The sequence below is a fragment of the Thunnus thynnus genome, chromosome 1 (genome assembly GCF_963924715.1).
Source record: "Thunnus thynnus chromosome 1, fThuThy2.1, whole genome shotgun sequence".
NCBI classification, from domain to species: Eukaryota; Metazoa; Chordata; class Actinopteri; order Scombriformes; family Scombridae; genus Thunnus; species Thunnus thynnus.
Window position 1 is genome coordinate 11348517 of NC_089517.1, and position 18123 is coordinate 11366639.

Here is an 18123-nt window from a genome sequence, read left to right on the forward strand (position 1 = left end):
GATATATTATCTTTATAGATTCTCTAAGGACGAATGTGTATTTGCCTGCCAACGAAGGGTAAAACAAGATGTACAGAACAACTGACTTGTTCTGATTAAGTGTGCTTGCTCAAGGACCCTCCTACAGCCTGTCTCAAATAAAGGCCTGGTTCTCTCTTCACTTGAGGTAAATAAAAGGCCCGAACCATCAAATGAGATATTATGTTACACAGTTTCCCTACACAGTTTACAGGCTTGAGCAAACCCTTCTGTACACATGACAATAATTCAGGGGAGGAAAAGAGGACAAGCAAAAAAAACATTTTTGTCAAAGTCAACATTCGTTTCTAGTAAATTCATTTCCACAAGTAAACGTGTGTCCAGGTTGTGCTTTGTGAACCGTGTGTGCTGTGCATTGTTGGGTTGATGTTGGTGGGATTGCCTGAACATTAGGGCTGTCAAAATTGGCCAAAAATGACGTTTGATTATTCCTCCTAAAAAAACACATTGGTTCGAACCATTCAAATATCTACGTTTGCGCATTATGTTCATAAGAGGGCAAACCGATATGAGAGACATAACTATTTGTATAGGTATATTTATTTCAACATAAACATGTCTTTTAAAAGATTTACATACCTACACATTATAAAATAAACAAATAAAATAATGTCCCATACCATAAAACTTCATTTAAAGACTGTAGACCCCCCCCTCTCTCTCCCTGTTTCTGCTGTTTGTGTCGGGGTGAGATCAAACGAATGATTTGATAGCTTAATTTTTATACAGGTTAGGTAACATTCATACTGGTTACCAAAATTCTAAGTGTTTCCAAACGGGGCTTTTTAGATTGCTCAGAGTGCAAATCACTCTCTCTGCGGCTGAGTTGGGTTGTGAACTCTCTGCCATCATTACCACACGGTTGTTGTTGAATTATTTCCTCGTTTCAGCTTGACCTACATTTCATTTTCAATCAGTGAATGTGACCTTGTGTGACTCCTGTCCGTCATGCTGTGCATTCAGTGCAGCGGCTCAGGCCCACGCATGAACTTGTGAAGCCACAGTAGTGCTGCTTTTTTATATATAATCAAGTTTAGAATATTCATTGACAGCCCTACCTAACATACAGTGCTTCTGTAATGATTTCCTGAGCTAAAGGAATGACAGATGCCAAGAGGTTTTGTGGACTGTGGTATTGAAAATGGGGCTGCATATAGCTGATACACTGAACACACACCTATGCATATGTGTGCTAGAGCAGAGATTTATTGTATAATAAAAAAATGGATTATATAACATATCCCTCCAACATCTAACTATAAAGGAAGGAATCTCTGTCTGTCTGTATGTCCTTCGCTTTTCTCAACAACTGTTCATCCAATCGACTTCACGCTTGGCAGGTGTACTACTGAAGACTCAAGGAAGTGCAGTGTCGAGTGTGAAGTTGTTTGGACATGCGACATGGCTGTTTGATATTAACACCGACACATCACAACGGGATGGGGCTTCTGGGCTCTGACTGGCTGAACAGGACAAAGGTCCCGCTCAGTTAAGCTGCCCGAGAGAAACGAATGAGCACACACAGGAGAAAAAAAACAGAGGCGGAGGCAGTAAAACTAACCAATAGAAGCAATAGAAGCAAGTTGGGCACCTCAGTTTAGTCTCACTGGTGAAGTTTCTATCTGGATTTAAACCATCTAATTTATTTATTCCTTATTGAATAAGCAATTATCCCATTCCCAACACGCCCGTCTTGAATGGGCACTGCACTAGTTTTACATAAATGTAAACAAATGTAAACAATGCATTTGTTTCACATACAAATGACCACATAATGCAAACCGATGCCCACCAAAACACCAGCAGGGCCTAACCTGTATGTTAAAAAAGCAGCTTACAGTTGGAAGAACAGTGGAACTAATCTGTCTAGTTGTGCTTTATGTAATGTTACTGCTGGTTACAAATAAAGATTATGAAGGACTACTTATACATACAGTACGTGCAACAAGGATGAATTTCATTTTTTTTATTCATAATCAATTCATTCAATCATTTTGTAGCTGCTCAAGTAGCACTTGAGCAACCGAATGTCCAACTATAATCAACATGATATATGTAACATAATTAGTTATGCAAATAACACCATTAATTTAGCTGATGAATATAATCATTAGAAGTATTTTAATGCAACTTACTGTATATTACATTTAGAAAAGATGTAGGTGGCATCAAAGTGAACTTAAAAGTTATGAAACTGAATGAGAAACTTCATAATATAATCAAATTATTCACTGTGGAGGGAACCTGGAAGCAGTAGACTATGTAGTAATGAACATGTTTTTATATTTTTTGCTGGGCCATAAAAAAAAGAAACTGCGGGCAGGTATGACTGTGACCTGTAGGGCCTAATAGTTAATGATGAAACCCTGCTGGACTGACTCATCTTTGGAGGTGGCAATGTTCAAAACGCTTGATTATTACGCCTGGGACACACTGGATGCGTGAACCTCAGCAATTTGTGTGCGCCGCTGAACTGCTGTGTCTCTTACACTTGCAGTGTCCACACAGGAAGCCTCGCGTGAGACAAGCGTCTCACAAGGGCTGTGTGGCTGCTCTAACCTGTTAACATGGGCGCCGAAATGAAAAGCAAGAGGTTCCATGACACATATGTGCTGCTCACGCATCCAGTGTATCTCAGGTGTTAGACTGACAATTTTTACCATACGAATTTCCTCTACTGTATGAATAACACAGTAAGATGGCTGCCTCTGTGTTGCACTATCCTGTATTACTATGTACTCCCTTTCATATCACATTCACCAGGGAAGAACTGTTCAATACTTGACGGTTCACTCCACAAACTTTCTCACCAGTCTTCACACACCCAGAAACTTTTTCAGAGATTTTGGTTGGAGGAGCAGCAGCAGCTCTCTGTGGAGTTTGGAGGAGACGCAGGTGAGGGAAGCACACTGAAGCGCTGGTTAAGCTGGGGGGGGGCTGTGAACACCACTTCCGTCATTACATCTGGCGAATATCCGCTCTCTGCATAACAAAATGGATGAACTGCTGCTCATGAACAGAACGAACAGGGATTTTTCATGATCTGCTGTCCTCGGTTTCACTGAAACCTGGCTTGGTGAGTCCATTGACAGCATCCTACATCTGCTGGGCTTTGAACTCCACCGAGTGAACTGCGCAACAGAGTTAACAGGGAAAATGAGGGGAGGCAGAATATGTCTCTACATGAACAAAGGTTGGTGTACAGATGTCACAGTGTCGAGGGAAATTTGCACTCCTCACCTAGAGATTATTTTCATCAACTGCAAACCGTTTTATTCACTGTTGGAGTTTTCCTCCTTATTCTGGTTGGTGTTTACATCCAACATCAGACCTGCGTTAGTGAGGCCTTACAGCACCTGGCTGTCCAGATAACCAGCACGGAGTGAAAACATCCTGACTCCCTTCTCATTGTCCTTGGGGATTTTAACAGAGCAAACCTCAGCCACAAACAGCCAAAATACAGACAGCATATTAAGTGTCCCAACAGGGATAAAAACACACTGGACCACTGCTACACAATATTGAAGGACAGATATCGCTCAGTTCCTCATGTAGCTTTGGGACTCTCTGATCACTGTCTGGTTCATCTTCTCCCAACCTAGAGGCAGAAATCTTAAGGCTGTGGTTTAAAACCCTCCCCCCACACTCCAGAGAACCTTCAACTGGCCGACGACCTGGATGTGTTTTACTGCAGGTTTGATCAGTCCACTTTCACACCCCTAACCTGCTCCGACTCACACATCACACAACCACCTGCACCCCCTGCTATCACCTCCCCCTTGACTCCCCACCGGCACTGACGGTCTGTGTCAGCTCTTTCAGAGATAGATCAGGAAGACACTAGGTCCAGACGGCGTGTCATCCTTGTGTCTGAAAGTCTGCACTGACCGGCTGGCCCCCCATCTTCACACGGATCTTCAACTGATCACTGGAGCTGTGTGAACTCCCCTCCATCAATCGACTGAATGACTACAGGTGGTCATGAAGTCCTTCAGCGTTCAACACCATCATCCCGGAGGTCCTCCTCACCAAACTCACACAGCTCACTGTGCCCGCCTCCACCTGTCAGTGGCTCACAAACTTCCTGACAGACAGGAAAAAGGAGATGAGGCTGGGAAAAATCACATCCAGCACCCAAACAGTCAGCACTAGCGCCCCTCAGGGATGTGTGCTCTCCCCGCTGCTCTTCTCCCTCTACATCAATGACTGAACCTCAGGAGACTCGTCTGTTCAACTCCTGAAATTTGCAGATGACAGTCAGTCATCAGCCTCATCCGAGACAGAAGTCTGCGTACAGACGGGAGGTCGAAGAGCCGGCCCTGTGGTGCGGTCACAACGACCGGGAGCTGAACACACTCAAATTTGTGGAGATGACAGTGGACTTCAGGAGGAGCCCCTTATCACTGCCCCCCTCACCATACTCTTTCTGGGATCTTCAATCTCCCAGGACCTTAAGTGGGAGTCCAACATCAACACAGTCATCAAAAAAGCCCAGCAGAGGATGAACTTCCCGCACTAGCTCAGGAAATACAACCTGCCTCAGGAGCTGCTGATCAAGTTCTACACTGCGGTCATCGAGTCTGTTCTCTGAACGTCCACTACTACTCTAGCCTCGTCTCAGACTCGACTACAACACTGATCCTGCTGTACCTACAAATTCTATATATTTATTTTAGTCTAAAATACAAAATGTGTAATACATTTTACTCACTACTGTATATCTGAACAGGCTGTATATACTGTACATAACCACCTAATATACAGTAGGTATGTATATAAAGTAACTTCTTCTCTAATGTTTTTCTTACCATTTAGTATTTATCTCATCACTCCTTGCTTTATTTTATATCCTGTTTATACTTTACAGAAACATTTTCACCTGTATACAGTCATTCCTTGTGTATATTTCTGAAAATTGTTATTTTGTGTAATACATTGAAAGCCACTAAACCAGAGTCAAATTCCTTGTATGTGTAAACATACTTGGCCGATAAAGGTGATTCGGATTCTGAATGTAACGGCCCATTATGCCCAAAATGCTCATCAAACGGGAAATGGGCTTGCATTCTTTTCCTGAAGATATGGTGATTAAATCATGTATAATGCATGCACATCACAATGATACCCATAATGAGTACAGAGACATAGCTCTTTATGGAGGATGGATAAAGATGGAGATGAGACTGGAGTTCAACCAGTGAGGTCGCCATGGTAATTAACGGAATAGCTGGTGTAGCTGAGACTGTTGACCGGTTTAGACTGGCGGGGCTAAGCTGTGGGTCGACTAACCTTTATCCAACAGACTGATGAGACTCAACAGAAGAGCACAAGACTGCACCGGAGGAAGGATAATGACAGGAGGGGAGAGGGAGAGGGAGAGGGGGAGAGAGAGAGAGAGAGAGAGAGAGAGAGAGAGAGAGAGAGAGAGAGATAGAGAGAGAGAGAGAGAGAGAGAGAGAGAGAGAGAGAGAGAGACAGAGAGGGTGGATGATGGTGTGATGGTGATAATAACTACTTTTACATGCACACAAGAAACCAGGTTACTGTGAGAAATCAGGTTAATGTAGGAAATGGGTGAACACGTTTACATGCACTGCAGTACACCAGTTACCGTAAAACCTGAATTTACATGCAGCTGCTCAGTAACCACATTTATCCCCAACCCCAACTCTATCATCTATTTGTGAACCAGAGCTCTCATATTTAAGTTTATTAGTGATGTGGTGATGCTGCAGCTTGAAGAGGTAGTAGCATTTAGACTCATGTTGCGGTGAGAGGAATGACTCTGTACTGTGAGAGCAGTTTTTTTGCACTGTGCATATGTGCAATATTGTAGAGCTGCAACTTGCAATTATCTTAATCATTGATTAATCTGCTGATTATTTTCTCAATTTATCAGTTTAATCTTTTGTTCTATAAAACATCTGAAAACTGTGAAAAATGTACCTAAAATCAAAGGTTTCAGACCAACAGTCCGAAACCCAAAGATAATTCAGTTTACTATCACGAAAGTCCAGTGTTAATTTTGTTAACAAAAACTATGACTAAAAATGTTCGTCAACAACCTTTTTTCCAATGACGAGATGGCACTGACGTCATTAAACACTAACTGTGACTATATTAACCTGCAATATTGTTGACGAAAAAAGACAAGACTAAAATATAGTTTAAAAAATAAAATCTTTACCAAAAACTCTCTTTTTTTGTTGACAAGAAAGGAGACAAAATATTATAGATGATGTATATAGATGTTTCTTTTTTTAAATTACAATCCTAATATCCTGTTCATTGGATGACATGTGCAGCAGTTTTGTGTCCTGTGCTGCACATGCAGTGAGGAGTACATCAACTATTTTACAGAAAGCAAGTACAGATTAATAATGGCAACAACAGGGCATGGGAGAGAAAAACGAGCTGATATTTGGGCCCATTTCCGTTACAATGAGGCTGAGGGAAAAAAAACTAATGCAATGCTTTATCAGAAGGGAAGAAATGTGGCCATAAAAGAGCTGGTAGGAATACCACAAACTTTAACAAACACATTAAGTCTCACCACAAAGAAATTTAGGTAGGCTAAAGTCTTGGTGGTGAATAAAATGACAAAAAATTATTGGTTTTGGCAAGACTAGATTGACTGAAATGTTCAATATAAACTGATGGTTAAAAATACCAAAATGTCAAGAGTTTTCATTGACTAAAACAACAGAAAAATAGTTGCAGTTTTCTTTATGAGTCTAAAATGCCCAGACTTTTAGTCAACTAAAACTAACAAGAACATTTGACACAGGACTAAGACTAAATAAAAAATAGCTGACTGTTGATTGACTCATTATTTATTATCAACCAATTGTTGCAGCTGTACAATACTGTATGAAATGATTGATTTCTTAAATTAAACTACGTTATACACCTTCTTTTGTTGACTTGTAGTATACTTCTATACATTACTTATTATGCATGAGCTGTAAGAATTGTAAACCAAACTACTCTAGAACCAACAAACACATGGTTTACCAAAATATGGGCTCTAATATTTAGGGACTTGGTAGATCTTTAAAAAGTAGTAATCATGTATCAAGTTAAAAAAATATTATGTAGAAGAAGTTAAGATCAGAATGTTGCCATTAGTATGTTAACAATAGTGTGACATTTTGTTAGATGTCAATTTTGACGTCAAATGGATTGTGAATTGTAAAAAGGGTTGGTACAACCAGCTGTAGCTTCAGCCTGCACCTTTTTCAGTGTCTAGATCTTTATGCCATGTTGAGTAATTTCCTTTTTTCAAATGTCATGTGTATAATTTTTTATGAATGTGTGGAAACTGACTTAGTTCAACTTATCTGTTCCAGTTTTGGACACAATGATGCACTATACAAGTTATAATTTTCACTGTCTTGAGTGTTTTTCATGCACATGAACTCTTATAAAAACTCTGCAAGAGTCTTGGTTAAGCCAACAAATGGCCAACAAATGAGCTTTCCCAAGCAAAAAAAAAAAAAAAAAAAAATCAAGCAATGATAAACTAGGAGAGCAAACCAAGCAAGTGGGGGAAGGGAGTCGGAGAAAATGAGAGAGCGAGGGAGAGAAAAATGGGAGGCGAGGCAACAAGAGAAGCAACAACAATAGGAGAGAGAGAAAGAGAGGGCTTGAGTGGTAATCAGAAGATCAGAGAGAAGTAAACAAGCAGGAAAGAGGAAGAGTATGTGAAAGAGCGTGATCAGAGAGCGAGGAGACCACAGCAAGAGCAGCAAGAGACAGAAAAAATCTCCCAGTCTGCCCATGAGGGGGAATTACAATTAACCAAGTGGTTTCATTCCTGTCGTCTATTATTTTTTGGATAAAGAGGGTCATCACCACAAAGCTGCAGCTGAGTGGTGTTTTTTTTTTAAAGCAAATTCAAATCTTGAGCTTGTGAAATGATGTGCACCATCTTTCTCTGGGTTCTTCCTCCCCTCAGTCATCCTTTCACTCTCTGCTTCTCTGAGAACAATACGATGAACATGCATTATTTATAGGAAAGTACATTTCGGTTTCTGTTTTGAAAGAACCGCATGTGCAGACGTGCAAATGTATCAGTGTGTGTGTGAGGATGATGTGAACGTACGATTCAGATTCAAATGAAGGGAGGGTGTGTTCTGCGGGCACAGGTGTATGCCTGTGTGATTTCATCACTTTGCATGCAAATTTTCACTGAGGATAGCCATGGAGACAGTGAAGATGGAAGACGGAGGGAGAGAAAGGGATGGAACATGTGCAGCAAATGGATAGAGTGAGAAAGGGAAAGGAAGAGGAGAAAGATGGTGTGATGACAGAGCTGCAGGCGCTGTGTTTGTACATGCATCTGCAGGCAAATTAATCACGAGATGGTCTCTTACTCCATTAAAATGCTAATGTAGGAAAATCTAGACATTTCCATATATTTGCAATATATCCCAGAGCCCAAGGAGTGTTATTATGCTAAATGCAGGCTGGATACTGGATGCACACCTAATATAACGACAAATCTGACCAAGATAAAGCCAGGATTAAAGGTCTCTTAAGTAGTGAATGAAAGGGCAGACTGAATACAGGACACGTTGCTTAACTGTTGGGCCTTAATGAGAGACAAGAGGATATTGTGGATATTTAGACTTCTTAACTTCATCTTACAGTTATTGTAGTTTAGTGTTCTGGCTTATGTATCAGTAGCTTGTAAAAAATCAATGTAGTCATCAGCTTTTGTGTACAACATGCAATTAAGGCTTAAAGGCTAACATATTTACATGTATTCATTTGGCATCCAATCCAAGCTGCAGTGGATCAAGCAGAAGCCCTTAAGAATAGTGACACAACACTCAGTTCCATGTTCCACCTGGCACAAGTGCCAGATGGCTGCAGGTGCATGAAGAAACACATAAAGTAAACATCAAATTACTTTTTTTTGGAGAAGGATAGAAAGAGATGGAGTGATAGATTGAGAGAGAAAGAGCATATTAGGTGAGTGAGTACTATCAGAAGTCTTCAAGTGACTTCTGAAGGTAGGAAGTGATTCTGCTGACCAAATCGAGTTTGGAAACTTGTCCCACCACCAAGGGAACATATAGAAGAAGAGTTTGGATTGAGATTTCCAGCTTTGCAGTGACGGTAGGACTAGTCATTAGGTAGGTCAGGTAGGTGGGTGCTGTGCTAGTGGGAACTCTGTACTGGAGCATTAGTGACTTGAACTTAATGTGAGCATCAAAAGGGGGCAGGGTGGAAAGTAATGAAAAGTGGAGTGACATGAGCTGTTTTTGAAAACAAGATGTACCAACACATTGCGGACCATTTGCTGAGGTTTTACTGTGCATGCTGTAAGAAGTGGTGAGAGATGACCACGGCCTGTACATGGAGTTGAGCAGCATACTCAGTCAGATAAAACCTGATCTTTCTGATGAAGATCGAGTGACAGATGAAACATGCTCGGTGAAAGTTAAGTCATGATGCCCAGATTTCTAGCAGACTTTGTTGGAGAGAGCGAGGAGGGACTGAACTGGATACTAATGTTGTTGAAGGAGTACAGTCTTAGAGAGATGTTGAAGATGGCGTTCCATCATCTATTTTGAGACATAGGCTAACTGAAGCAAGTGGAGATCCAAGCTGAGACAGTAGGGTCTTGTAGCAGGAAGGACAGATATAGCTGGGTATCATCAGCATAGCAGTGGTAAGAAAAACCATGTGAGCGAATAATCGAGGAGAAGTGGTGAATATTGGAAAGAAAAGGGGACCAAGCATAGCTCCTTGTGGTACCCCAGGGGAAAGAAAGTGACACTTGGAATATTCCCTATGCCATGCCACATTGAACAATCACCATGTGACTCAAACCACAGATGTGCTATACTAGAGACACCTAGTTCAGATAGGGTGAACCAGGTCAAGCAAGTGATGACTGGGCTTCAGTAATCACTGACCTCAGGGTTTCTATCACTGACAGAGGGAGGATATCTGAGCCTTGGGTGAAAATTGCACATTCTAAAACGTTGGATAGAAAGGGAAGCAGTGAGACTGGCCTGTAGTTTTCAACTTGAGATGGGTTGAGGGTGGAGTTAAAAACATCTTCCTCACTGAGAGAGGAGAAAGTGACACACCCTTAACTGGAGTAGACACACTGCAGTCCGATAGTTCTGTAAATTGGCCACTGATAGCTGTCACTTTGTCAGAAAAAAGAATTGCACGTCATCATCTGACAGAGAGATGGTGGGAGGGTAGAGGAGGCTTTTGAAAGTGGAAAATGATTTACAAGTGTCTGTTGCAGATTAAGGATCTTTTCTTGTTTTGGCCTCATTATAGCAGCTGTGTTGCCACATGGGAATGAAGTAACTTTGTGCAGATGTATGCAGCATTGTCATTATATGTTGTTGACAGTCTACATGCAGTGTTTCATTTATATTCAGTTAGCAGCAGTGACTCCATGCTGATGTTAAATTGGCCTCTTGGCTATTAATATATACATACAATGAAAATATAATGACAATTCATCATGTGGCAACATTGCTTGCAGCACCCAACACAAATTGTAATTCCAGCACAGCAGTCCATACATAAGATATAAATATCCAAATAAGAGCCATTATTCACCTATAATGCACACGGAAATGTATCCAGGAGCAGATGTGGCTCTCAAAATTACATTCAGCCTTTACATCCTCAAAAAATGAAAACTACACATACATGATTCATCTTTACATATTGGCTTAATGAGTATGACTGATAAACGAAGGCTCTCTTGCTTGTTCAAGGAAATAAACATCTGAGCAAGTACTACCAATATTCGGTAAGGCCTTTGAAGTAGCACAAGATAATCGGAGAAGGTAAATTCTTCATATTTTTTGAAAGAATGGTGGATAAAACACCCAATTAATATTTTCTATTGCAGCTCTCGGGAACTAAATCTGGCCTTTGCTTACTCTGAACACTTGAGAGAAATATGAAAATGATATTTCTGCAGCAACGTCTCTGTGCCCTGTCAACACATTAGCAGGCAGCAACAACAACACATCACTGACGGGGAGCCTCTCCACAGCAGAGGAAGCACAAAATGTCAATGTTTTCTGTGACTGCTGCCATGATTATTATGGGAATAATCTATTGATATAAATATCCACAACCCTGTAGATTATATTTCCCTTAATTAGATAGTTTGATAGCAAATATATAGGCAGGAAACATATTGAAAGAGAAAGGGAGGGATTGCAATGAAGTTTCCTGGCCGGAATCGAACCGAAGTTGCAGTTATATGGTATGTGTCCAACGCTTTGTTCTTCCACAGCACCCCATAAATAAAAATGGTGCTGAAAACTGAAACCAGCTTTGACTCAATGAATTATTACTCACCAGGAAATTCTTGCTCGTTTATTATACTCTGCAGTGTGATGATATATGGTGCAAGCAAAGCAAGATTAAATACATCCATCTACCATCATTCCCCTTAAATCCAACACCACCTCTCCTACAAAAATCACTCACACATCCTCTCACCTAGACTGGTTGGCTTGATTAGCTCGTCCAGCATGTCGTAGAAGGGCAGCCTCTGGAGCTTAACATCTGGGTGGACTGGGTGCAGTGTGGTCGAGGTGGACAGGTGGTGCGTCAACCCGGTTAACTCGTGTTTCCCGGGACCGAGCAGTGAGAGGGGTAGTAAGGCAGCGGGCGAAGGGGCTCCACCATGACCGGCGTGACCCTCATACGCCAGCTGTGTCAGGCCAGCAGGCAGTGCGGCACCCCCTCCTCCAACCACCCCAGCTGTGGCCGGGTGGTGTGGTCCGGGCAGGGCCAGCTCTGAGTGAGATACCATTTTTGCGGGGAAGCGTCGTCGGTAGAGCTCTTTGATCTTCATGTGGACGGCGGGGCTGCAGCCGGCCTTCAGCAGATGCAACGCCTTGGTCAGCAGCTCATGCTTGCGTCCGTGCTTGTTGCGCCCAGCGTAGCCCAGCAGCACCTGCAGCTCCGACACCCGCAGGCTCATCACCATTTGCTGTGACAGATGGAGAGGATGACAAAAAAAAAAGGAGAAATGAACTCTTCAGGTGTGGCGATAACATTTGTTTCAAATCTGATGCAATACAGAGCACTTAGCTTTTTTTTTTTTAGCACTTAGTAAGTACCAATCAGAGTGGCAATGAATCAATGAAGCAAATAATTTGCAGCATACTTTCATTCATGGTACAAATTTTTATTTCTCCCAAAGCAGCAGCAGCATTTTTGCCTTTATTCGACAGAGGAGAGACAGGAAACACATGTAGAGAGAGGGATATGACATGCAGTAATGGTCCGCAGCCAGAATCGAACCTCAAACGTTGCGGTTACGTGGTATGTGTCTTGACTAGTAGGCTACCAGGGTACCAGAGTCTTATGGTTGATGGTTTAAATGGTCCTGAAACTGATCACTGGTTTGGTTCATCGGTGGCAGTAATGCAAGCTTTTTTCTTCTCAGTTTACAAATTCACTGCTCACTTTAGCTCACCTACAGTCACTAGTTCTGAGAGGTTACTAATCAAATGAGACTGTGCATAGAAACAGAGAAGAGTTCAGTAATCCAGGAGGATATTGGTATCAAGCCTCTGCGAGGAGCCAGTCGAGGTGTATTAGGCACCTAGTAAGGATGATTTGTGCCCGTGTCCGTTTGGAGATGTTCCAGGAGTGATCGATTGAGAGGGAAGAGCCAGAACACACAAGTGTGATTACATTACTCATAGCTGGCCTAGAAATGCTTGGAGATTCCCCCAAGACAGGCTGGAGGAATTTACTGGTGGTAGAGGACATTTGTGCTGCTCTGCTTCGGCCCTTCTGTCATTACAAACCTGACCAGGTAGAAAAAGAACACATGGATAGAATTTTAGAGGCATAATTGGATGATTTGCATCATTATTCTGTCAGTCTGTAGACGGCTTGATGCAAATGCGTTGCCTCTAGATAATGCCAAAGGCTGAGTCTCTCCCTACATTCAGACACCTTAGATCAGCACAGCTGGCAGGTTGCCTCACAAAGGTAATAGAAATAAATCACTATACTGTAGAGTTTTTCTTCTGCCAGAAAAGCATTTAATTGCACTACAGCCCATGTCATTTAAATCTTAGTATTGGAACAGCTTCATTTACCGAAAGGTGTATGAGATCACTGGCAAACACTACAGATACCATTGACTGGGAGGCAGTAGTCAAAGCACTGGATGCAGTAAGTTTTTGATTGTGTTGAAGAAAGTAAAAAAAACTTAATTCAACAAAGGGGTTTCCCTGGCTCAACATGAGGCGGAGTTGTAGCTCCTGGGGGGATGTTGGAGATGGAAGAGTTGCAGCAAGAGCCTGAGAAAAAGTGTTGCCTGCAATGACTTCAGGTGCAGCTTCGGGTTTGCAGAAACAACAGTAAGGGCCAGCTGCCTGTCATGAAACCAGATCACTTGTCAAAATGTAAACCTAGCAAAGATAAGCTAAGTTTTACACTACATCTAAAGTCATTAACCGATTTTTCTTTTCTGAAAACACTTTCCCTCCATTTTTCACCAGAACTGAATCAACATTTGTGGTAATGCCAAAGAAAAACAACTTCCTAAATTTAGAGTAGGTGTAGGCTAATTTTCTGAGAATCAAACCACTAACAGTTACGATAAGCTCCCAGCAGTCACTTCGTAAGAAAACCAACACTTCCTTCAGTGTTTCAGGTTTTTTTTTTCTCCCCCCTCATTGCTCTTTGATTAAACAAAGATACAGAACAGCGCAAACAAAAACAGAGCAGAAGGATTAACTCACAAGCTCTTTTATCTTAAGGTGTAGGTGAACGGTAAACAGAGTTCAAATGCAACCTGAGCTCATTAACCGGCTTCCATCGTGACCATCCGTTAAACACATGTTCGGTGTTATAGCGAATAATAGTGATGAGAAAGACATTAAAGAAATCTTAACTGCATTACACACGCTGGAATCAGCTGTTTTCATGGTCACTGACACTCACACGACTACTAGGTAGACTTATAAGAACGTCTTTGACAAACCTCCTACCTTCATCTCCGTTAATGACAGAGCAGGGATAAAACAGCACAGACACACACACACACACACACACACTCTCTCTAAATGATAAAGCACCCAGGGCTGTTAGTGTCTGGTTTCTGTTAGTCTAATCAATTATAAACACACAGTTATTATTGTTATGTACGGACTCTGTGTACCGTAGTGTCTACACAAATGATTAAACCTTTAAGGCTTTAACATTCTTCTTGGGTTACCCTAGGTTTCTGCATTTAGTTGACATTTAAAATGACACATAAGACAGCTGTAGGCTATTTTTTGTGGCCTAACCGATTTTTTTTTAGACCTGAAAAACAAAAAAAAAAAACCCCAAAGATGCACCAACAACACTTTTTTTCATCGCTGGATCAGATTTCATGTAAATAACTTTCCTTATATTGAACACTGATCCCACCCAGTCTATTTTTTTCTCTTTTAATAACTGGTTGACTGAATGTTATCAACACACTTTCGCTGCATATTGAATTATATCACTCAGGAAAAATACTCCTTACCTCACACATCAGCTTTTGTTTCACTTCCTCTGAGCACTCTTTCATGGTCATTTTCACAAGAATACGGCAAAGTCGCTGTTACTTGGAATGCAGGGGAGGACAGAAGTGAAGCTCATCTACAGTTGTCCTACTTTACTGTAGATCAGAGTATCAACTAAATGTAACACCCCAAATGTCTACAGTACCAAGACTACTTTCATTTTTAGTAGTGGCAGCCCAGGTGGAAATGAAACCTCTCACTTTGGTCCGACCACAGAGCTATACTGTGTCATTAAAAGTGATATATTAATAGATTGAAAAGGAACCGAAACCCCTAAAGTGTTGCAGTTTACTGTAAACCCCTTTGCACAGCTGGCTTGCAAATGCATCAAACCTCGATGTGCTTCAGACAGCAGTACAACACTTTGACAATCTTAAAGGTTTTGAAAGCATTTACTATTAAAATGTTGGTCAAATCTAACCTGCGTTTTATGGTTTTATGTTCGATTAGATGTGAGGATTAGATGATTTTCTGAGATTATATTGTGTATTTAATTTCATTTAACCAAATAGTGAAATAGTGAGACCTCTGTATAGTTGTTTTTTGATAATAGGAGAGACAGCATGATCAGATTTTTTAAAAATCTATTTTTTCTCTTTATCTTGTGAGAATTGAAGCAACTTTCTAACATTTAACCAGGTAAACATCTTAAACGAGAGCCTGGTTGAGGTTAAGGATGGTGTGCTGTGTCGATCAAAGATGAAGAGGTCATCTAGATAAAACGTGACTATCTAGGTAATCTTTCACATAGAGATGAAACGATTAGTGGATTAGTCAAATATTTTTGTAATTGATTAATAGCTGAAGTTAATTTTTACATAGCTCGAGCATGCCTTAGTTCCAGCTTCTAAATGTTGAGTATTTTGCTGTTTAATATGACAATTAACTGAATATTGTTGCGATTTGGACGGTTTATCAGACGAAACAAGCGATCAACACAGATTTCAGAAGAGTATTCTCATTTTGTAGATCAAACAATCAATCTGGAAAATGATGAGCAGATGAATCAATAATGAAAATTAGCTCTTCAAATAAGCATTATTTCCATTATAGAATAATCTGCTGATTATTTTCTTAATTAATCACTCTATGAAATGTCAGCAAATACTGAAAAATAAGCTAACCATCACAATTTCCTAAAGCTCAAGTTGACGTCTCCAAATTACTTGTTTTGTTAAAAAAAACTACCAAATATAATTAGTTTCTTAACATGAAAGAATATTCTATATAAAGAAACTAAATATATATACACAGAATATATATTTTAAACAAAACAAGTAATTTGAAGATGTCATCTTGAGCTTTAGGAGACTGTGTTGGTCTGAAAAGCAGCAAATCTACTGAAGTGTTGGCATTTTGGCTTGTAAAATGACTTAAATAATTATCAATATACATTTTTTTTTCAGTCAACTAAGCATCAGCTAGATGAAGCCCTACTTCATAAAACCTGAGCTCTAGCCAATCTCCAGACTACTCCAAACGAGAGAGAAAGTCGGCCCGGTCAGCCTCTGTTTACAGCCCAAACACTGCATCTTGTGTACATTTGCCACTTGCCTCTAATGCATAGCTACACACATAGTAAACAAAATCCTGACACAATTACCAGGCAGGACATAGCCACGTCCTTGTCCTTTGTCACCGCAGACATACGGTACATGCACGTTCATGGAGGATAAGGCAGACACCCCATATGTGAATGCGAGTCTGATGCCTCGCTCTGAACCGCGCCGCGGTTATAACGACACATCAGTCAAACACAGACGGCAAGACGAGGCGGCTCAATCACAGGTGCAGCACGCAGGCGGCAGCTGTCTGTGGATTTTAAACATTTAGAGATTTTTTTTTTTTGTATGTTATTCTGTTTAGTTTCTCTACAAACACACACACACACACACACACACACACACACACACACAGTGTATTTCTTCAGCCAAGGAACTTTCGTGCTGGTGACATAAATGACCAGTTACATGAAATATGCATGTGGTGGAGAAGAGGGGGGATGTGAGGATGTGAAAAAAATGATGACACTGGCTGCCCACCATTTTTTTTCCTCTCTCTCTTTCTTTCTCTTTCTCTCTCTCTCTCTCACACACACGCACACGCACACACTTTAACACAAACACACATGCAAAGCCCCCCACCCACTCTCTCTATAAAGCAAACATGCACATAAGAGAGACAAAATACGCACAAGCACAAACACAGGCTCACATAAACCTGACACACAAAAACAAGTGACACACACACTCTTCCACCACACTGCGGATGTGTAACATTCCTCTGGCTTCGAAAAAAGAGAGAGAGAGAGAAAGAGAGAGAGAGAGACAGAGAGACAGAGAGGGAAAACAAATAGAGGAGAGAAAACACTGGAGCGGGCGGCGGAGGAGGAGGAGGAGGAGGAGGAGGAGGAGGTGAGACAGATGAGCAGCACACAGCTCTCACTATCTCCTCTTTCTCCTTTCTTTCTTCTGTCTTCCTCTCTCCATCCGTCAATCATTCACCTTCCCGAGACCGGTGGCCTTAAACTCTTCCGTCTTCTAAGTCCACTACTGCTGAACGGCATTCAGATCCCGGTTTTGTTTACAGAATGATTTATTTGACCAGACATGTCATTTTTTTTTCCATCCCAAATGAAGTCTCTGCCACCAGATTTTTTTAAAGAAAAAAGAAGATAAAAAGAAGGAGAAGACGCTGTTCTTTCCTGTTTCTGGCGACGACAGATCATGAGTTAAAGGTGTGGAGTTTCTGACCTCTAGTAGCACCGGGGAACAGCTCTTTACGACTGCGTCCCCGTTTTGTTTGCATGAGCACATGCAGGCGATGTGATGCACAGTCCTGCCAATGGTTTCACACTATTCCAGTAATCTACAGGTGGCTGCAATGCGCCAAGAAAAGCAGCAATGCGCCAGCAAAAGCAGGGTAGAAGAAGACTGTAAGCTAGTAAACATGGATGTAGACAATGCAGGATTTTAAATATTTCAAAAAGTCAGCCTTGCAAATGTTTTAGGAGGAAGGAAATGCATTCAATGCTTAAGTTAAGCGTGTTTCTGTCCGCCTGTTATTATTATTTGTATTTTCAATTTGCACATAAAAACCTTTTAGAAAAAATTCTGAAACATTGCAAAAATGTTTTAATGCTCGGCTGATGACAACAACAAAAAATCTGATCTGTGTGGAGTGATGAGGAAACTGAAATACTTCTCAAATTAATACATGAAACAAACAAAAATGTCTTATTTCCATCACGTTTTCAACAGTTTTTCACTGTTTGAGCTTCGACTGGCACCCTTTGAATTACGCCATTTTGTTGCTTCTTCTTCTTCTTCTGTTTCAATGTGCCCTGACTAGAAACTTAGCGCCACCAGCTGTTCGATGAGCCAACTTCTAAAATCGGCATAACAGCAGTGGATAGAAACACGTGCTAAAATGATTTTTCTTTTGCTAATTTTCTGGAAATTCGATTAAAATTTGTGCTACCTTTGGATGGAAACCTAGTTAATGTGAACAT

The 18123-nt window shown here is 41.0% G+C and overlaps 1 protein-coding gene across 1 annotated transcript in view; it reads right to left on the reverse strand.

Moving 5' to 3' along the window:
* The window catches only part of LOC137179544 (E3 SUMO-protein ligase PIAS1-like), a 62813-nt gene that overhangs the window by 23144 nt on the left and 21546 nt on the right, over positions 1–18123 (reverse strand). The window contains exon 2 of the mRNA XM_067584308.1: positions 11533–12028. Within this exon, the coding sequence (XP_067440409.1) occupies positions 11533–12028 (496 nt within the window). The remainder of the gene's footprint in view (positions 1–11532; positions 12029–18123) is intronic.